The sequence below is a fragment of the Pipistrellus kuhlii genome, unplaced genomic scaffold, assembly GCF_014108245.1.
Source record: "Pipistrellus kuhlii isolate mPipKuh1 unplaced genomic scaffold, mPipKuh1.p scaffold_m20_p_12, whole genome shotgun sequence".
In the NCBI taxonomy this organism is placed as follows: domain Eukaryota; kingdom Metazoa; phylum Chordata; class Mammalia; order Chiroptera; family Vespertilionidae; genus Pipistrellus; species Pipistrellus kuhlii.
Window position 1 is genome coordinate 7324457 of NW_023425427.1, and position 22378 is coordinate 7346834.

The 22378-nt window shown below is 40.3% G+C and overlaps 1 protein-coding gene across 6 annotated transcripts in view; it reads left to right on the top strand.

The window, feature by feature from the left end:
• The window catches only part of LPAR1 (lysophosphatidic acid receptor 1), a 114526-nt gene that overhangs the window by 56281 nt on the left and 35867 nt on the right, over positions 1 to 22378 (top strand). For all 6 annotated transcript variants that reach the window (XM_045579919.1, XM_045579918.1, XM_036433030.2 and 3 more), the window contains one exon: positions 12108 to 12855. In XM_045579919.1, the coding sequence (XP_045435875.1) occupies positions 12108 to 12855 (748 nt within the window). The remainder of the gene's footprint in view (positions 1 to 12107; positions 12856 to 22378) is intronic.

A 22378-nucleotide genomic window follows, 5' to 3' on the forward strand; every position in this document is an offset into this window, starting at 1 on the left:
AGAGACGTGGTCAATAGGTAAAACGATTCAGTACCTGCTACCCGAGTTCACCATTTCAAAGTGCACCGCAGCTGCTCCCACGCAATGGCTATTCTTAGCCTTCTGTGATGTTAGGCCCCTGTATAGGTTCCCCAACAAGGCATTTCAGCATCCCGGTCTTGCTTATGTCACATGTCAGCATTTCTGACAGCATCCTCTTATCTGCACACCTTCCCTCTGACACAAGCTACTATCAGTTGGTGAGTACTACAAGTATTTTTAAATGACTCATTTAATTAAAATGTTTACTACCAACCAAGGTAGAAAGAGGTCATATTTAATATAAATGCTTGGGGAAACGTGTACTCTTGTAAATTCTCTGTGGGAAAATAATTTGATGTAGTCACTCTAGGGGTAATTTGACGATATCTATTAAAAATTATATGCCTTTGCACATACCCTATTCTAAGCATTGTTTCTACATTAGAAAACACTTACACATGAGCCCAAGGAGATGTGCATAAAGAGATTCATTGAAGACTTAGTTGAAGGCCATATATCATATCTGACAATATGATAATGGAAGGGCTTAATAAATTTAAGGCATGCTGATAATGATTTAAATACCATGCAGCAGTTAAACATGACAAATATACAGGGTGGGAAAAGTAGTTTTACAGTTGTGAGGACACGAAACACAGAGTTTATTCTGTATTACTATTTATTAATTATTGTATTATTTTTCATACAAACAACTATAAACCTACTTTTGCCCACCCCTATATATCTTAATTCAGTGGTATCTCCTCAACATATCTGATGGAAGGAAAAGAAAGGAAGATGCAGAATAATGCTTACAGGAAAATATAATTAAAACTGAAAAAAAAAACACACACACACACACACACACAAAACAAAACCATTCACAAAAAGCTGTAAAACAAGACCATATGTTTTTAAGGACAAACATATGGCACATTAATGTAAATGCAAAGCAGAATGACTAGAACATACATTGTCAAAGGAATTGATATTGTCCCGATAAGGCAAAGATTGGATCTTGGGTGATGGAAAGTCCCCCTAAAGCTTAGCCCTACCTGAGGAAATCGTTTTCTTTTGTATTTAAGAATTTAAATTTAATGAAAACATTTTCTTTGAGAGTCACCAGTGTGTGTGTGTGTGTGTGGAGGGGAGATGTTGGACTAGAAGGATGCATAAGGCTCTCCAGCCATGCTGGTGGGCTCAGATCTCGGTAGTAGGAGTTACTCGCTCTCAGAGCCTCCATTTCCGCATCTGAAAAATGAGCATAATATTAATAAAACCAACTTGATACAGTCGTTTAGAAGATGTGTAAAACTTAGAACAGTATCTGGGACAGATTGCTCCATGCATCTCAGGATTATTATTTAACAAGGACTGTGGCGGGCCTGTGGAAGCAAGAATAAGATAAACAATGCTCTGCCCTGCTGGAGTTCAGACACATAGAGGCAAATGGGTAAGGAAACAATAAGTTACCATGCTGTGTCACAGATGCTCTGACACAGGAAGTCTGGGTGCTCCAGGAATAAAGCGGAGAACCCAGGAAAGACTTTGGAGGATCAGGGAAGGCTTCTTGAAGGAAAAAACCTCCCCCGCCCCAGGCTGGGAGCTTAGGAACGAGTATGACTTATTCTGCTCAGGACCCGGAAATGGCATGGGTGTATGTTAAGAGTCCCCAGGTGAGAGAGCATAGCATTTACACGCCAGTTCAGGAGAGCTGCACTATGTTGGGTCATGAAGCTGTAAGGGACGCGGTGGAGCCAGCTCTGTCAGCTCACAAGACCTGGTTGTGTTTTCAGGAATTTAGTGAGCCCATTGAGTTCGCCCTTGGAATCAGCCAGGGTGGAGTATTTACATCATGGAAATTGGCAAACACGCTCCCTCCCTCTTGAGGGCCCATTGTTACGTATTCATCAGCATGTTTCTGGTGGTAGAGGAGGAAGGTGGATTAAGTTACAAGGTTGGAGAAGATTTTGCAGGGCCTGGCAAGCAAAGGAATTTGACAGGAAGGAATGTAACATCAATCTTGAAGAAGCCTGTGCAGCTTTTAAGTCTTAGACCTGGGTTCAAACCCTGGCTTTTGACCATTTGGTTGAACAAGTTCATTCATTAATCTCAACCAGGATAGTGAGCCCTGTTATTCTTACCATATGTTGGGAACAGCAGTAGCCTCTGATGTTTGGGGGGACTCAAGCCCCCTTGGAAGGAGTCAGCTATAAACTGGGGTATTAGCTCCCAGGCAGAGGCAGCTTATTCTTCTGGAGAGACGCCGACCACTGGGTCACTTCTTTCCCAGCATCCTCTGGTCGATGAGGGGCCTCCTGGTTATATGGCAGCTCTTCACGTGTAATTTGTGCAGTCAACTTTTTGTCCAAGACGGATTTGTCTTTGTGCCCACGCTTGTATTAATGCCTTCTCTCCTACAATCAAGTTTCCCCCAAAGTTCAAAGAAGGTTTAGCCCGGTATTGTCTGGCACATCAACTTGCATTCTTTGAGAGTGAATTCAAGGACCGGTGTAATGATAAGCCCACACTGAAGTGTGAAAGGCCTGATGATTCTTTTCAGAAATTCTTTGCTGAGGCAAAAACAATGCAAGAAAGAAAGAAAGAAAGAAAAAAGCTTTTGGTTTTGTTTGTTACTCTATTCATTTGGTAACAAAGAGCGTTTTTTTTTTTTCTAATCAAGGCTGCCTAATACTAGATATAAACTAATTAATATGAACAAATAGCCTGTGATTGTTTGGAACAATAACAGGGAAGAAAGCTTTCATTGTCACTCCTGCTGGGCTTGCTATTTAGCCCGTGAAAGATAGGCCTTGTGCTTTGAAGTGGGACAAGTTTGCATTCCCTGTTTTGCTGCTGCCCAGTCTGAGATGGATTTTTGTTTTCTCATGCTCGGAGAGCACCTTGGTCTTCTGAAGCAGGATGAATAGTGAGGCGAAACTGGACTAGCAGCAGCAGGAAAGCTGTGTTTGTAGCTGATTTATGGTCCTCTGAGTCCAGATGCTGATAAAGAGCTTCCTTACCCAGAGGAAGCTCCAGGGATTTGTCCGCAGACAGGAACATGCTCATTTGGTTAAATGAATGTGTTCCTGCCCTGTGGACCTGGTGGGGGACAGGACACCAAAAACTTGCTGCTCTTAATGACTATTCTGTTTCTAGAACTCTGTTTAGAACGACCTTAATTGTGGTTCATCTAGTGACTGTGGGTAGAATATGGATGAAAAGTTTTGTTTTCCTTTTGAACGGAAGGGTCAATAGTTCAACATATGAATGAGTGGGTTGGCCTCTCTCAAATCCAGGACTGGTATTAGAGACCAGAAGAGTTGTTTGAAAACTTCAAAGGTACTCAGATCTCAAACCTGGGATTCCAGTAAGGAAGGTTTCTCTTCTATCAGGTTTTTTTTTTTTTTTTTTTTTTTTTTTTTTTAACAAGGCATTTCATTCTGTCTATCACTGGTTAAGAGGCTATCTTGGTTTTAATCTAAGGAAACAAAGACATGTTGATTTCTCCAGGTTCCTGCCAGATTTCCTGTAGCTTTCATTAAAGACATGAATTTGAATAGATTTTCAATGTCTTAAAACAGATTTGCTTCCCTAGTATTTACCCAGTACCCTGATCTGATATAAGCAGGCCTTTCCTTATTATCTGTTGAAAAATAGGTGTTTTTGAACATCATTATTAATAATAGGTTATCCTAACAAAATTCATCATATTTACAAAATCTTTGTTTTAGAGGTTTTAATTCTGATAGGAGAATTTTGTGGATTAAAGCAGTTGAATTCCATATTAAATGGGTTGTGTTTTTTGAAATTGAAAGGCTTTTTTTTTTTTTTAAAGAACTTTGTATTATGGCAATTTTCAAATATTACAGTGATAAAATAATATAATGAAGTTCAATGTAGCTATCACCTAGATTCAATACTTACTAACATTTTCCATATTTAATTTGCTTTCTCCATTTGGTGGAGATGAAATATTTTAAAACAAATCCTTAATATTGTGTCATCTTATATCAACTGTTATAATCATTGTGCATCTCTAAAAAGCCATTTACTCACCTAACCATTATAATACCATTATTAAAAAGTCTCTAATATAATTTTGTACTCACTCATATTCAGATTTCCCCAATTGTTTTTCTAAGAAGTGTTTTGGTAGTTGGTATGCTGTATCATCCTTTAAAAACATTGATTATATTAGTTTACTCTTCTGCCTAACACTCTTCAGTGATTTTTGTTAAGGTTTAAATATTATTTCCCCCTTTATTCTCTAAGTGTGGCCATAGATTGAAATATTAACCAGAATATTTCACCACTGATGAATAAAAAAGAGAGAGAGACATATATACTGAAGGCTCCAAAGTAAGGGAATGGTTGCAATTGCCAAATTAAGACTCTCTAAAGTAAGAGATCCCGAATATTTTATTTTAAAAATATATATATATTTTTATTGATTTCAGAGAGGAAGCGAGACAGAGAGAGATAGAAACATCAATGATGAGAAAGAATCATTGATTGGCTGCCTCCTGCACATCTCCCAATGGGGATCAAGCTCATAACCTGGGCATGTGCCCCTGAACAGAATTGAACCCAGGACCCACCAGTTAGCAAGCTGATGCTCTATCCACTGAGCCAAACCAGCTAGGGCTCATGAATATCTTGATAGTGCCCTCTTTTAGACTAAGGTGTGAACAATTAATTGCATTAAGAAGTCTATTTCCAGTGCTACACAGTAAAGACATACTCTGGTCTGGCCCCCTCTAACATGAAATTGAGAAAAGAGAATGCCTGGGCTTAGATCCAGGTGGTTTTGGGTCCAAGTGTAGGTTTAGATCTCATAGCTAGGGGATCTTTAAAAGTATCTCTTTTAGCTTTATTATGTTTTTAAAATCTCCAGGGTTCAAATAATACACACCATGTTTACAAGTTTAAATGGCAAAATATGTCAAGCGCTCTGTTTAGTATCCGCCCCTTAATAGATATCTGACATATGTTGATTTGTTCCTTTCCCCCCCCATAATTACCCTGGGAGTTCTTTATAGGAAGAAAGTAGTTAACTCTTCACGTGGTCTGTGTGCATACTTTGCTTATGTACCACGCCAAAAGATCCATCAAAGGAAAGCCAAGTTAGATAAACACTCTACAGAAAACTCCAATGTATTTGCCAGGAATAAATGCAAGTGGAGATAAACACTGAAATTTCTGACTGACTCCATCTTGAACCATGTTTCCATTAGAAGTTAAATTTGTTCTCATATTGCAATCTAAATTCATCTATGCCCTCTTCTGTGTTTATAAATTCAGATAGCCTTTGAGAGGCTCTATCATATTTCAGAATCCGAGGGTACATTTTGAGTTCTCTATTCTTGGGACAAAATTGTACCGGCATACCTGGGGTCAGCCACAAACGAGACCTTTCACATTTGTTTCTCTTTCTTTCCATTGCATCCTTTCTAAAGGGCTAGACTTTAATGATTAATGGAGCTACCTGTTTATCCTTCAAAGACCTGTGGCTTTCTCCCTCCTCCTGCCCATTATGGTGCTGTTTGCTTGTTTTCCTTTCTCCACTCCCAACTTCTCCAGCTCGTTTTCTTTGAACTTCTGTTGTAGCTTCTCCGTGAATAAACACGAAGGTGGAACATCGCCCTGCTGTTTTTTGAACCAACTGAGACGATCATAATAATAGGGCCCGGGGGGTTTGTGTCTTTTGAGAACTGTACCTTGCTGTAATAAGACTGTCATTTACAAAAATCAACCTTCATTTGCTCTGTGATGAGGCTGCCATTCGGTAATTGCCTCACGTCACATAAAGAACTGCCCTTAAGTCACACTTACCCCATTTCATAAGTGATTATCCTCGGCAGGCTCAGGTTGGGAGAGAAGGGAGAGTGGTTGATACCTGCTCTTCAGCATCAAACAAGGACCAAGGATCAGATTAGTTCTTGAAAGACTAGGCTGGCAATAAAGCAACTTTCAAAGACTTAGGAGGATGTTTGAGAGCCAGAACGCCAGCCCTGCAGGAAGAGGGGTAGGTATGGTTGTTGGTGAACTAGGTAGCTGCCTGATTTCAAAATACCTGCACGGAGAGGAATCTCCACCAGCCAGCTTAGGGAGGTTTTAGAGCCTTAGTTCAGGCCTGGAAGGAGACATTCATCTGGTTTTAGGCCTGGGTCAACTCTCAGGGCTTTGCATATCTAGAGCTCTGTTTAGCATTAACTTGGTTGTGGTTGAGGAGGCTACTGAAGTAACCTGGCAGAAACAATGGAGGGGAGGACTCCAGAAGAATCCCCGCCGGAGGGCTTCCCTCTGGCATGCTGTACTGTGTGTGGATGACCAGTGGGAATTTAGGACTGGCAGTCAAGGTTGGGTATAGATCCTACCTCTGTGAGATGCGTCAGTGTGGAGCGGCTCAGCTGCCTATGGGCCTGCTGTCTTACTCAAGATTAGATTTGAAAAGCGGGCAACTCTGAACCTGCAGGTGGGACTTCGGCTCTGTGACAGTGGAGAGAGAAGAGGGGCAAAGAACAGGGAATCTGTGTGGATTATAGTCTTAGTTACACCAGGATGTCTAACTGAAATTGCATATCAGGAATACACGTTTGGTCTTTTTTTTTTTTTAATTAAATATATTTTATTGATTGTTTACAGAGAGGAAGGAAGAGGGATAGAGAGTTAGAAACATCGATGAGAGAGAAACATCGATTAGCTGCCTGTTGCACACCCCCTACTGGGGATGTGCCTGCAACCAAGGTACATGCCCTTGACTGAAATTGAACCTGGGACCCTTCAGTCCGCAGGCCAACACTCTATCCACTGAGCCATAGTGGTTTCGGCCACATTTGGTCTTATGAGGATGTTTTGCATGATTTTCCCCTTAAAATTATTAAAAATAAATTGCTTTAAATACTTAAAATATTAAGTGATGTCTATTTTTTTGTTGTATATTCTATTGCTTTCCTCTAGGCTAGTTACAGAAAAGGGAAGTATAGACAAGCTGTTTGTCAGTATAAAAGTATAATAAATATAGCTGGTAGAGTACAACATATTTCCTTACAAACGTAAAGAAATGGACATACAATCCTGGTTTTAAAAAAATTGAACACCTGAAACTAATAATAATATTATATGTCAATTATATTTCAATAATAAACTACTTCGATGAGAAGATTATCCCCCAAATCTATATGTACGTGCATTAAGAGTATCAAGTATTTTAGAATAACTCTAATAATAAAATAGGTGTAAGAACTCTGAGATTATTTATAAAGTTTTATTAATAGATATTAAAAAGACTTAAATGATATCATGTATGATTTTCGTACATGCTATCTGCATTGAGGTCGGGCCCTCAGCAGAGTTTATGCTGGCCAGTGCAGGAGCAGGGCGCAGGAGGGGGAGAGGGATAGTGCCAGCCCGGGACCACACTTTGTGTTAATTTCTCCTTTTGTGGGTTGACAGAGAGATAACTTCAAAGCCCAGCTGTGTGAGTTACAGGCTTGGGATCCTGATTTCCGAAGGGAATCTTTTATTTATTCCCAACCAGGAGCCTAAGCTAAAATAAACAGACTCGCTTGTTTTCCCCAGTGCAAGTGGGTAGATTATTATTATTATTATTATTTTCTGGTCTATTCTTTTACTGATCTGGAGATCTTCAAGACTCCTAGCTTAATGATTGGGTCTCAGCTCTAACTCACTGCCTCAGTCAAGGCCCCGGGCTCACCCCATAATATTTAATGTCCTTTTTCATAATCTGACAGTCTGCTTGTGGGGCAGCCTATCACCTTGGTTTGCATCTCTTTGAGTTCAGCAGTACATTGAGAAGACAAAGTTTTCTCCGGCATGTCTTTGTATTTTTAGTGAATTTTCCCATTCCTTCCTTCTTAGGACCAACACAAAACTCACTCTCTTTGGAAATTTAACAAGTATGATGTTGCCCACTTTATCTCACCCTGTTACAAGAGGTTGTAAGAAATACAAAGTGTTTTCATTTATTTATCATTTATTTATGGAAGTTTCTTTTTAGATATGTGTACAGGGTGGGACAAACATTGGTTTACCGTTGTTCGCATGGGAAAAAAAGACATACAGGTTGATTGTTACAACAGCTTTAACAGCGTTTTGCCGGCTCACAACTCTAAACCTATTCTTGCCTCACCCTGTTCATCATATATATTGTTACTTTATAAAAAGTATCATTTTATGTGCTTTTTTCCAGATAAACTTAAAAAAATCTAGTAGTTGCATGTTCTCCAGCTAGTTGACACATTTTTCGTTTGAATCAGCCTTGTTTTGTGGCCTACTTTCTAGGTCTAGTGGCAAATGATCCCATTTTTTGAATTGTTTCTCATTTGAGGCCATAAAAAGTGTGGGGACTATATTTCTTGTTAATAGAGCATTCATGGCATTGAATTCTAAACTCTCTCTTCTCTATTTTTGGGGAGAGGACGTGTGTCAAAGGTCTGATTGCTTTACACTTAAGAGCTAGGATCCAAGAAGCCTTAGAGGCGACTCAGACCTTGCTTGACAGATGAGAAAGTCCGCACTCTGAGCGTCTGGAGACCGCTGAGCAAACCAGCTGTTGAGCATTGGATCAGGAAGAAGTCCTCCGCCACCCCATTGTTGTGCTTTCACAGAAGTGGGAGACTGAGAAGGCCTTGATTTATGTCTTATTGCTGGTCCCTTATCCAGCAGAGAGGAAAATCTCTCCTTTAGAATGGCAGTAGAGTACATATTTACATTCTTATCTAAGCACTTACTAAGTCACATAGTTTTAATTACTCGTCTGAGAGCCGGTGCCAAGTGTTCCCTTATCCCCTCTGCTAATGAATATGTCATTGTCTCTCAAGAGATTAAAAAACCCACTGGCCAGGTTGTGAGTGGCTCCTCAGCAGGCACTCAGGTGTGTCATTCTGGCACCCCTGGGAGGCCTGGTGCAGGGCAATGGCATGCCCATACCTGGCATTCCGTACGTGTTTGTGAATGTGCACATGAATAAGTGAAGTGCTTAGTGAAGATGAATACCACATGTGCCTCTTCGAGTTGGGCTTGGCAGATTTGTTTTGACTTCTTCTGAGATCACATGATAGAGTGAGGTGCGTTCTGAGATTTGCAACAGCTGTTCTGTAGAACAGCCAGCCACCCAGGATCCTGAGATGTAATCTGTGGATGTGAAAAGGGCATGGATGTGGATTTCTCTTTCTAGCTTCGAGGACAATTTCGTGCAGGGTTAATCCCATCTTATTTACATCTTTTTCCTTGGGCAGGACACATTTCTGTAACTTATTACAGAGAAATGACTAATTATAGTGATTTGGATATTGGAATTATAAAGTTAAAAAAGGTATTTATTGAGAGTTTTGTCTGTCTATGTGTTTTCCCATAAATTTCTTGCAATAAATACTAGTTTTTTTTTCTGAAGAAAATAAAATAATTTATAGTCTGATCTATATATACATTTTACAAAATTATCATTCTATGCATTATCTTTTCCCCCTATTTTCACTTTTTTTCATCTTCTGTAATATGAAAAGTAGTCATCCTACTTTAGTATATTAATTACTCAATTTGGTGGTTTTTGAATCATCATATTTAAACTTATATTTGAAAATTATTTTTATAATTTAAATAGTATGTTTTGAATCCTACCTGATTAATAACAATATAAACAGTAATTTGCATACTTCTGAGTTCCTTATTTTCAAATTCTTATTGATATGGTGATATTAATCCCAGATTATTATTAAATTATTATTTTAATAACTATACATTCAAGAATTATTTTTGATGTTTGCTTTGTTTAATAACCATATGAAGAGTAATTACTTAGACTCATGTTTGGTGGCTTTTTGATGCACAATATATGATGTATAAATTAATTATTTCCAAAGGGCATTCTGAGTGGTTGCAAAGTCCAGGGTGTGGCCACGGGAGTTGGCAGATATGTTGTAATGAAATAGAAGGTCATCAGAGATGAGATCAGAAACTGAAAGGCAAAAAAACCGAGATGAGTTACCCAGAGTAATGGCAAGATTTGGGTGGAATGGAACACTGTAAGCCAATTGTCCAGATCTCCAGGGAATGAGATTCTGTGGAAGGTACATAAGACACCAATATGTGCAGGACAAGATCTTCACTACTTCCTTGGACTATGATCTGTAAGAAACAGACAAGTTAACACATTTCGGACCAGTAGTTTTATTGCTAGCTTTACCCAGTGGCCAGATAAGTTTCTATTGGACGAGTACAAAAAAAGTTGTACATAAATGTTAAAGGCATGCTTTAATGTTAAATACCCATTGCATTTTGAAGTTACTTATTACATGTCCTTACAAGCTAATATCTTTTTAAAGTATGATACTTTGTAAAACACTGTGTAATATGAAGTGAGAATTCTCATGATCCATCTGTAATGTCTATAAATAATTATACAATATGCTATGTGTAATGGTAGAATCATGATCTAAAAGCTTTTCAAGTCTAGTCAAAGAAAGAGTCTCTTGATATCTGGATGAATTAAAAGACTAACCATTTAATAAACATTTATACTGTTTGGGAATTTTCAGGGTTTGTAAACATTTATGCACAACCTGTGGATATTGAATAGAATATTTGGTCTAAAATAGTGGTTAACTATGCTGCACACCTGAAACCCATACATTATTAGAATTTCAACTACACCCAAAAGTAAAAAAAAAAAAATAATAAATATTAATAATAAAAAAATAGAAGTTAAAACTATCACATTTGCTAAGTAATGAATTAAACATAATACTAAATAAAAGAAAAAAAGGTAGATGTGAGCTGTCTTCAAGAAATATTTTCACCCTGCTGGTATGGCTCAGTTGGTTGTGTGTCATCCAATGCACTGAAAGGTCCCCGAGGCCTAAGGAGCCTGCCCGTGCATGAATTTCATGCACTGGGCCTCTATTCCTTTTTGGTTTCAAGTAAGGTATAAATAATAAGCAAATATATTCTAGTTGATGACATTAAAAAATAAGAAAACACATAATACATTATTTATCACTCCACATTTTGGAAGATATTATTATTATTTTCTTTTTAATATATTTTTATCGATTTCAGAGAGGAAAGGAGAGGGAGAGAAACAACAATGATGAGAGAGAATCATTGATCGGCTGCCTCCTGCACACCCCCTTACTGGGGATCCAGCCTGCAACCCAGCCATGTGCTCTTGACCGGAATCAAACCTGGGACCCTTAAGTTTGTAGGCCAATGCTCAATCCATTGAGCCAAACCAGCCAGGGAATAAAAGATATTCTTTATCTAATCTAAGTATACTTGCTATATGTAAAGCAGTGTCAAAAGGTCAGCTGTTCTTTGAACATTACATTTGGTAACATATTTCTTATGTCTTCCAAAAAGAAAAAAGTCCTCAAACATCATAGATTGGTTAACGATTGCTATTCTGGGGACAAGGAGTCATGGGGATAGACAGCGCTGCCCACAGGAATGTTGAACAGCAAATGCTGGCTTTGGGCATAGATGCTTTGATCCATAGTGACCTCTTTGAAATGTTGGGACTGATGGTCCTTGTGGGGACTCGTATTAAAAATGTCACAGACAGGACATTCTATGTGAGAACAGAAATGCTGAATAATAGGGCAATGATACCCTATCTATAAACCAACTATGTTTACAGATTCCCTAAATAACAGGTCCAAGTCGATTTTACTGTGATAAATATTCCAGTTGTAACGCTCTGCAGAATTCTCATCTTTCTCATGTATTTTAAGTAAGATTTCTGGGCCGTGTGGCTTTTCTAGTAAACACCAATGATGTGCAACCACCAAGTGCAGACCTTGTCATTTATTTAACTCCAACTGTCTTTAATCTTGAAACTCTTGAGGATAGTAATACAGTGAGAAACCTTGAGGTTTCAACATAATCATAGAACATTTTGCAGAAGCAGATTTTCAAATTCTTTGCTTTTTTAACATTTTTTTTTGTGTGTGTGACATTTACCATCAAAATCTTGTGTTACCTACATATGTCTTTTTATTTGGGTTCTGTGGTTTCTTTTTCTTTTTCTTTTTTTTTTTTTCATCTCTCTTCCTTTCTCTTCTCAGTTCACAGCCATGAATGAACCACAGTGCTTCTACAACGAGTCCATCGCCTTCTTCTATAACAGGAGTGGGAAGTATCTCGCCACAGAATGGAACACGGTCAGCAAGCTGGTGATGGGGCTGGGGATCACCGTCTGCATCTTCATCATGTTGGCCAACCTCCTGGTCATGGTGGCCATCTACGTCAACCGCCGCTTCCACTTTCCTATTTATTACCTAATGGCTAATCTGGCCGCTGCAGACTTCTTTGCCGGGCTGGCCTACTTCTACCTGATGTTCAACACGGGACCTAATACTCGGAGACTGACCGTCAGCACGTGGCTCCTCCGTCAGGGCCTCATTGACACCAGCCTGACGGCCTCGGTGGCCAACTTGCTGGCCATCGCGATCGAGAGGCACATCACGGTGTTCCGCATGCAGCTCCACACGCGGATGAGCAACCGCAGGGTGGTGGTGGTGATTGTGGTCATCTGGACCATGGCCATTGTGATGGGTGCGATTCCCAGCGTGGGCTGGAATTGCATCTGTGATATTGAGCATTGTTCCAACATGGCACCCCTCTACAGTGACTCCTACCTGGTCTTCTGGGCCATTTTCAACTTGGTGACCTTTGTCGTCATGGTGGTTCTCTACGCTCACATTTTTGGCTATGTTCGCCAGAGGACTATGAGAATGTCTCGGCACAGTTCTGGGCCCCGGCGGAACCGCGACACCATGATGAGTCTTCTGAAGACTGTGGTCATTGTGCTTGGTAAGCCTTGTCTTGAATGTCGCTTGCTCTGCAGATACTCAGTGTCTTACTATAAACTTCGTTATTTCAGGATTGTGGTATGAATATTCATCAGTAGATATGTAGGACTTACAAGGGGATGAGGTATTTTTTTAAATCAAATCTCTGTGGTGAAGACAGCATGCCAGTCATTCTACAATGGCAGAATTAGCTTTAGGGAAATGCGTGTCTCAGTGGCTTAGTGTACATGATGATGTGAAAGATGTCATTGATGAGTTTGGCTATCAAGTATTGAAAATTCCCGCTTTGACAGGTTTTCCTTAGCCCAGTTGTGGGATTTTTGCCTGGTGGCCTGTATGCAAGGGTTTTCAGATAGAAAGTGTTTATTATGTAGTATGAATATGCTTTCATAGATAGCTATGTTTAGGAATCTATTTATAAATAAGTCATCTTTCACATTCTGTAATTGTCACTACACACATTAGGTAGTATGTCAAGGTTTTGTATAGATTTACTGCATAAAATGTATTGGAATTAATAGCATTCTTTATCTCTATGAAAACTTAGTATTTCCCCCATTCATTTTCTATTTGTAAGTAGTAGAAGTTAATTTATATTTTAAGGTGAGGAGCAAGTTTTTATTCTTCTATGTATACGCAAACAACATTTGCCCTTAAATAACTATTGTTTTTCCTGGATGAAAAACTCATGGTAATGACCAGGAGAAATATTTTTATTTCTTCATTTAAGTACTCAGGGACTTAAAGAACATCTAAGTTCCAGGTCCTCTTCTGACCCCTGGAGATTTACCCACAAAAAGAACACACACACACAACATTTCTCTTGGAGCTCAGAGTGCGTCTTTTAAAAGTTCACCCAGTGAGAATTCGTTTACATAATTACCCTATTGGATCACATTTTCTCCATAGACTATATTCAGAATAGTGTTTGATCACGTTTTTAAAAATATCTCTTAGCATTTCAGTTTTCCCCATGGAAATTCAGTGGAAAGTTCCTCTAATGCTCTTTGGGCCAATTTCTAAGGTTGAATGAATGTGACCAGGAATTGCGTGGCTCCTCTGAAACTCCAGGACTTCCATTCATTTGGTCCCTGGGAAGAGATGGAGCCCTAATCATCACGGAGTACACTAGCACTCCGGGTGAGGCATTGGTCCCATTCATTTTGATGAGGGCAAATGCATCCTGGAAGTCAGAGCTGGGTGTGCTGATTGAGACCCTCAGGCAGACCTTATGGGTAAGGATGAGACCTGAGAGTTGCTGATACAACTGAAGCCCTGTCTGTAACTAACTGATAATATTCCCACTGGGGACTCCAGCCCCTCAGATATGAGATTATCTTATTCCTTCCAACAAAGCTTAGTAGAAGAACAAAAATGGTTTCCCTATATGTTAATTGTCACCCAAAACCTTGGGAACTTGAGCATACCTGTGCCACGAGGACATATTTTCCATGATAGATGAAACATATCTTAGGGGGGCCATTTTTCCTATTATACCTCAAGTGCTGCTGCTCACAGTTCATAGAGCCACTAGCAGAAAAGGACTATTGAACCTGGAGTATGAACCTGCCAAGTTCTTGTTTTGATTTTGACCTTTGTATAATGCCTAACAAATTGAGGTATGTAGTATGCTTCAAGACTCACGTACATTAACTTTTGTGTCGCGTTGGATTGCTTTGTAGGTTAAATGAGAATGATTTTGAGGGTTTATGAGGCAATAGTTTCAGTGTATATCTGCCCTACATGCCCCTTACAACCCACCACACCAACCCCAAACTTAAACATAACAAAAATAATGTTGCCCTCTGAACTTTAAGCTTGCAGACTCTGCAGATATCAAATACAGGTTCCAACCTCTGGGAAAATAGCATTATTTGTCTAGGTATGTAATGGAAGAAGTTTTATGTGTATGTGACTGTAACATAGGAAAGAGAAATTAAATAAATGGACTATAGCCTTTTTGAGAAAGCAGTAAGAATGGGAGAAAGAGTGGAGTGGGTGGTTAGCAAGTTTAGAATAGGGAATTCACATCCTATGCAGATACTTGTCAAGGTGAAACCATTCACACAATGTACTCTGCTGCCTGAATTCTGCGTAGTCATGATTGCACGGAAGAGATGGGTTGGTCTTGTAGGAACAAGAGTTCTAATCAACTTGAAGGTCTTTTTATTGTGAATGTTTATTGACAATGAGGTTTTTGGTGCACATTTTATTGTTCATATCCATCTCCCCTGCCAGATTGTCAGCTTTGGGACGGTAGGCAGGGATTGCAAAGATGTGTTGACCGTTTTCTCCACATTATCTTCCAGTCAAAGTACAACAGCTTGCAAAGCGACTGGCCATGTGGATGCTCAGTAAATAATGCTTATCTAACTTATTTATTTGGGGAATGATTATAGTTGGATTAATTGTGTAGAAAACCTTCAGTTTCCGTTTCACCATGGTAAAGTGACCTCTGGGTTGCCCAGTCCTCATGACCAGGAAAAGGATTTGTTGGTCAACAAGTCGAATTCCTGGGAGTCAGCATAAAAAAAAGGCACCTTTGAGGTTCAGGGTGGCAATACCTGTATCCGTTTCTAAGCATAAGGCTGTATGTAAGCAGCTTTTGAGTGAGCACTGGATCTTAATACTTTTATGTGTCAAATTTGTTTTTATTTTTAAAAATTCACTTCAGAGAAGGAAAGGGAGAGGGAGAGAGAGATAGAAACATCAATGATGAGAGAGAATCATTGATTAGCTGCCTCCCACACGCCCCATACATGTGCCCTGACCAGGAATCAAACTGTGACCTCCAGATTCAGAAGTCGATACTCAACCTCTGAGCCATGCCTGCCAGGCTGTCGAACTCTTATTTAGCATGAATCATTTGCCCAGTACTAGTCTACCATAGAAATAGTATTTGTAATAGCAGTCCTGTGGAGTGTAGGTACCATTATGTATTTGTTATCTTCTTTCCAAGGTGAAAACTTAGGGACAGAGAAGTTAGGCAACTTATGCAAGGTCACACAGCCAGGTAAGCGCAGGAGCTGGCGTTCACAGCAGGCCCTCTCTGTTCTGGAGCCCATGCTCTCCTGTATCTCCATAATAAAAACTGTCCTCTGTGCTGTGCTGTGTTCTGTTAGGAAGTTTGAACAGTGCTGTGCTATTAAATGGAAACATTGTGACCCCATTTGTTTCTGTTGATACTGCCTAACTGCCTGTGCCTTGTTGCCTGGGCGGAAGAAGGCTTTCAGGAGCATTCCTTTCCTCCTCTTGTTTCCAATGATGACTCTCAGGACTCGGGTTTTTTTTATCAGCCCTTCCCCACTGTTTGCAGCCACGGCACCATAACTGACTGCTTATGATTGAGTGAGTGTTTTGTTACAGGTATAGTTAACTCGAAGGTTTATTATCCCAGCATGAGGTCATGTAATCCTTACCCAGGCTCGAAGTCTCCCTACTTGACATTTTACCAAGAATTCCTTTTTAGTTTGGTACACAGTTGAACCAGAGTGGCGGGTAAGTTCTTCCTTATTTGACCACAGTCTGTCTTGACTTGTAAGTCCCAGCCTTTCCTGCTCTATTCTTTGTGATGACACTTCTGTTGGGGATAATTAGAAGAGGAAACCCAGGATTTAGAAAGAGACAGTAATGGTGACAGTGTGCAGGGTTTTGCCTCTGAGCCCTGGGACAGAGTGAGGGAAATATAGCCACAGAGATCCAGGTGGGGATTATGATCCTGTGGAGCTCATTACACTCTTTTTTTCTAGTTTGATCTGTTCTGGCTGGAAATGATCCCCACTGGAGCTAACTTGTCCCTTATTGCCTACATTCTCTGGGCCCTACTCTGCATGCACTGTTGATACTTTTATACCAAGGACCATAGTCTTTCCCCATGTCCTACAGAAGGAACTGAATTAAGATGGGGTGTGTAACTTATCCAGGACCACTTTTGTCAGTGGTGGAACTGGAATTCAGCTGCAGGATTGTTGTAGATCATGACCGCCCATCACAGGAACATACCATACAAGAGACTTCCTGGTTGTGGTACTAGTGATGGGCCGGATGAGTTCAAGTCCACTGTTTTCTTGTTCACTCTGAGGAAAGATAACTTGGCCAATATTGTGCTGGCAAATCCTTATGTACTTGTCTCTTTCATTCATCAGACATGTTGTTGAGTGCTGATTGTATGCTAATAGATTAAAAAGGTGAGTGATACAACCATTCTTTACAGAGCAAATAGTGCAGAGAGGAGACTGGGAAACAGCTGCAGGACAGTCGAGCCCACGTGCTAGCAGAGGTCTGGGTAGGGAACACTGAGCGGAGGGAAGAGAGGACCTCCCGCAGGAGGTGGTACTCTCCTCAGTCTTCCTGATTGTGGAGGAGCTTGCCATGGTATAAGTGGGGGTGGAGGAGAAGCTAAGCAGGAGCAGGAGCAGGAGCAAAGGTCCTTACCTTTGAGGAACTGAAAGTGATCAGCGAAGAGTAGGGATGTCTGACTGTGTTTTGACTGGAGAGAGAGCAACGTCTTAGAACACAATAAAGGGTTTGGGCTTTGGCTTGTACGTGGTCAGAGATGTTGAAGGATTGATTCCCCAAGATAAATGACAGCAGTTCCTTATAGGATTAACTATATAATTTATCATCCAAACCAAGACACTTTTATTTAAGGAAAACGGGCATTAAGTGGTTAGGGCACTGGGAAAACAGGCATAAACCAAGACTGGTCTGGTCAACCCAGAGTGCATGTCACCCTCCTTGTAGGCTATGCTTTCTCTTTGCTTGTTTATTAATATTCTTTCTAGGTTTTCTTTCGGCATTTTAAATGCAGAGCTCAACACTGGGCTCATTCCATTGTGTAAAGCTGGTAAAGAAGAACTTTCATTTAAAAATAAAAAAGCAAGGATATATCTAGATTTCGAATTTTAGAGCTAAAAGGGTACTTAAAAGCACACCAAGTAACTCACGTATCTTACTAATAAAGAGACTGAAGTTCCCAAAGTTGATTGAGTTTTTAATTGGTGGCCCAAGCCGAAACCCAGGTTTGCTTTCTTCCCGGGGCGCTGTTTTTACTGCCTGTGCTTCCACCTGTTCAGTCCGGTCCACACTTTCTTCCTGTGAGCATGAGCATGTATCGACGGGGGTAGCCGGGATTAGGAGTAAACACTGGCTGTTGCGGTACCTGGCGCCTGCAGAAAAAGTCCCCTGGAATTATTGTATAACCAACTGATAATCACTGTAATGGATCTTTGACAGTCATTGGAAACTGAATTACTTGCACAGTATGTGGTTTCCACATATATTAGTATCCCGTTAGCTTTCTTCATAACAGTGTTGTATTTGTTTTTCACTTATCTTTTTTTTATTGTTTGTTTTACCCAGTGTGTGTGTGTGTGTGTGTGTGTGTGTGTGTGTGTGTGTGTGTTTTCTCATTTATATTCATTGAAGCAGAATGCCTCTGGGACCTACTCCTGATCCTGCCATTAATTGGGAGACTTAGGGCAATTACTTTCTCTATGCATTAATTTCTCTGTACTTTCATCTGTAGGATGAAGTTGGCCAGTTTGATTTTTAAGATTATTTTTTGAGTTCTCTGTATTACGCCATACATAAAATGATAAGGGCCTAGCTACTGTGGATCAACCATGTAGAATTTTCTAGTGGACAACATCCATGGAATTGGAATAAAAGCAAGGGACTGTGACTTTTCTCCACATCAGCTTCTTTAATAATTAGCATTAGACATATATCCTCTACCCAAGGGAGTGGCACATTTACAAAGGACAGTCTCAAAGAAATGAATTTCTTGCTTTGCTCTGCAGTAGGGAGCCACGTGACAGGAAGGGAGGGCTTCCCAGTTGGTCCTGTTGCTGGGGGGGAGGGAGTGGGCACAAGACTCTCTTATTCCCTGGCCACCGATGACCAGCTGCACATCCTGTTGATCTGAAGAGGAACCAAAGCTGCCCTGAGTCCTCTCAGGTCCCCGTGGAGTCTCACTGAAGGCCTCTTTGAGGAAGAGCCTGGGAGAATATTCATGAGAGCTTTGGTTGTTTGGCCAGCGCTGGCTTGGCACGGTGGGTGTGAGCCGGAGAGACACCCTGTGGAAGCCCCATAGTGCTGCCCAGACCCCAAATCTTGGGCCGGTCAAGAGAGAAAACAAGTTTCAAATACCGGCTCTTTATACCCTTTTGTTGCTCCACTTTATTCAAATATTTTTACTCAAAAAGGAACTTTAAAGCATAAACAGAAATAAAAATACCACATTAACCTAACAGAGTTCCTTTTGAGGGGTGGACAGAGCTGACAGCACATGAAGCTCTTCCTTATTTTAGGTCTGATGAGAATGATTCAGACCTCATCTAGCTGAGACTCTGTGCTGCACAGTCATCTGTCCTTATCATTCAAGGTCATGAAGGATGCAAAGATTCCTTGAATGAATTGTGGTGACCACTGGTAATTACTGTTGCTTAGGACTTGAGAGCTTAGATTTGGGATAGAATAGGTCAGGGCTTGGGATTTGAATTCTGACTCCTCACTTGTTAGTTTAATAACCTTGAGGCAATGACTTAATCTCTCTGCTGAGTCTCTTCTGAACTAATAAAATAAGGGTGGTAAACCTTTCTCATCAAGTGATTGTGAGCATCAGAGGAGCTGAATCATGTAAATATACCACATGGGGGGGATCTGGCTAATAAAATACACTTACTAAATGGTAGCGAGTACGATGACTCCTTTTATGTTTCCTCCCCTTCTTTCTCTTTCTGACACACCCACATTCCCTCCCTCCCTCCCTCCTTCCTTCCTTCCTTCCTTCCTTCCTTCCTTCCTTCCTTCCTTCCTTCCTTCCTTCCTTCCTTCCTTCCTTCCTTCCTTCCTTCCTTTCTCTTTCTGAAGAAAGAAAAACACGCACCCTCATACATAAATAGTGAATCTGGTGGTTGAGATGGTGCTTCATTTCTGTGACAAAGTGTGTTTTAGCAGCTGTTGTCTCTAATAACAGGCTGTACATTTTATTCTGAGTGACCTTTGCTTTTCCAAAGATACATCAGTACCACAGAGTTGCCGGCATCTTATTTGTCGATGTATGGACATTTCTAGTAGCACCACAGGGAATGGCATTTTGGGCCCGGTAACTCCCTAGAGATGATTAAATGGCGTTGACCATTAAAATGCAACAGGCCACTTTGTCAGTATCTAATTGAAAGGGTCAGCACTCCTTCACATGCAAGGCTTAGGACACAGCTAGCGGCCCAGTCAGTATCTAGGGCAGCATTCTGTTTCCTTCTGATCCTCAGGGAAGGACCATTTCTGTCATATATGGAAGAAATGGCAAATGGATGGGTCATGACTTTTTATTGCTGTTGTTCAGCTGATCCCAACTTACAGTGTGACTGCTAGCGATTCCTTTATTCTGGGCTTCATCACTGTTCACCCAGGGGGACAAGGATGTTTAACTCCTTCTACTTTCTCACTGCTACTTTGTGAATCTCATTGGAGCATCATTATGGGCATTGCATGACCACTGGGCTTCTCTTACTTCCCAGCACCTAAAATAAGGCCTTGTTCTTAGCATACTCTAGATTAGGGGTGTCGAACTCAATCAGAGAAGGGGCCAAAATCTAAAATCCAGCCTAAATCGCGGGCCGAATGGTTTACTGAACAGTCATAAACTGTCATTGTGATGGAAACGCAGCGGAGTGCAGTGATGACAGTGCGGTGCGGGCCACATTGCAAGGCCTGGCGGGATGGATTTGGCCCGCGGGCCTTGTGTTTGACACATGTGCTCTAGATATTTTTTGAATGAATAAGTGACATACACCCTACTAACTATAGAAATATACTTGTGTAGCCTGATATTCAGTGTGATTTAATAATGAGTCCCATTCAAACAAATCTTTGTTAAAAGGCAGTCATAAGGCAGTTCCACATCTTGCCTGTCAAGGACATTTTTTAAGGGCTAAGTTCCAGTGGGAGCTTGTTAATGATAGTTATTTTGTCAACCAACAGGTATCGGATATCTACTAGACCCTCTGTTAAGGTGTAGGGATGCAAAGATCAGTGAACTCGTGGACCTTGTTCTGAAGGAGTTCTCATTTTTAGTAGATCATGACAGATAATTTAAATAAATGAATAACTACAGTACAATATAATATGGAAAAACACGCAAGGCTCTATGGGAGTGCTGCCTTCTGTTTTGGCAATGCCAGCAAGGACTTCCTTCTGAAGTTGTTGTCTTAAATGATGTGTAGGAGTTTGCCATGTAAACCCAGGGCAATAGATGATTTCTATTAGATACCCTTTGCACTCTGAATTGCATCCAGTATTCAATTACTTCCTTCTATTGCAATTAATATGTCACTTAGATATGATAGTAGCTCCTGTTAGGCTTGTATATTTCTTGTAGGTTGCTGCAAGTGGGAGGGGAGGTTTATGTAATTTTAAGGTAATATTGTACTGGATAATACATTCGTTTTTTAAAAATTGACCATAGTTAGCAGATTCCCATAATCAAATTGGTTATAAAGTAAATGAAGTTGAATGGTTACCGACCTATAATGAAAGCGATGAATTAACATCCATGGATGTGCAAATTAACATCCATGGAAAGTAAGAAAATTTCTATAGAGACACTGTGTATCATGGAGATGTTGTTGCCAGGAAATGCTGACCGTCTGCACTTACTATAATCATACACACACACACACACACACACACACACACACACAAATTGCCAAACTTAGCAAATAAAAATAATTACACGGGACATAAATATACTAACACAACTATTCATTTATTATCATAAAATCACATTTAACTGGGCATCATGTATTTAACTGGCAACCCCAACACACATGGCATTTAATGTCAATAAAGCATTTTAGGTGACAATCATCTCTATAAGTAGATTTGTCTGATAGGTTTTCATAATATCCTGGGGATCAATTTAAGTACATAAGGAGTTTCACCTATTGAATGCTTCCGACTTTTTGTTTTCGAGTTGTCCGGAGAAAAATAAAGGGAGAGTTCTAGTTTATAGAATCTTACATTTGTTTCTCAGAAATTATGTGTGCGTGCGAATAGGTAATGTTGTATATCTCTGATTCAAAACCAGAATTATCCCCTTAAACATATTCTTTGTTGTGCTCTTTGAAAACATTTTAATGAAATCTATTTTTTCCATATAAACAAGGATCTTTCCTTGTGTTTCTGCCTGCAATTTTTTTTTTTGTAGGTCTAACTACAGCCTGTGCCTCTGAGAAGCTACTTTCTATTCATGTGTTTTAGTGAAGATGATAGTGTCTAGACTGAGTGTGGTCATGGCTTTACTTAAACCCTGGCAGGACCCGTCCGCCAATAGAGGGGTTGTTGTAATGATCCAAAGCAAATAGGACATTCTAGGAGGGTGACACAGCAGGAACAGGGTCTTTTTGAAGCAGTGGGATTTAATCTGGCATCGGGAGACTGGAAATTCATGGCTTCACCTATTTATCCTGCCCTGGTTGACTTTTGTTGACACAACGAACGCTGCATTTTAAGTCGGGTTT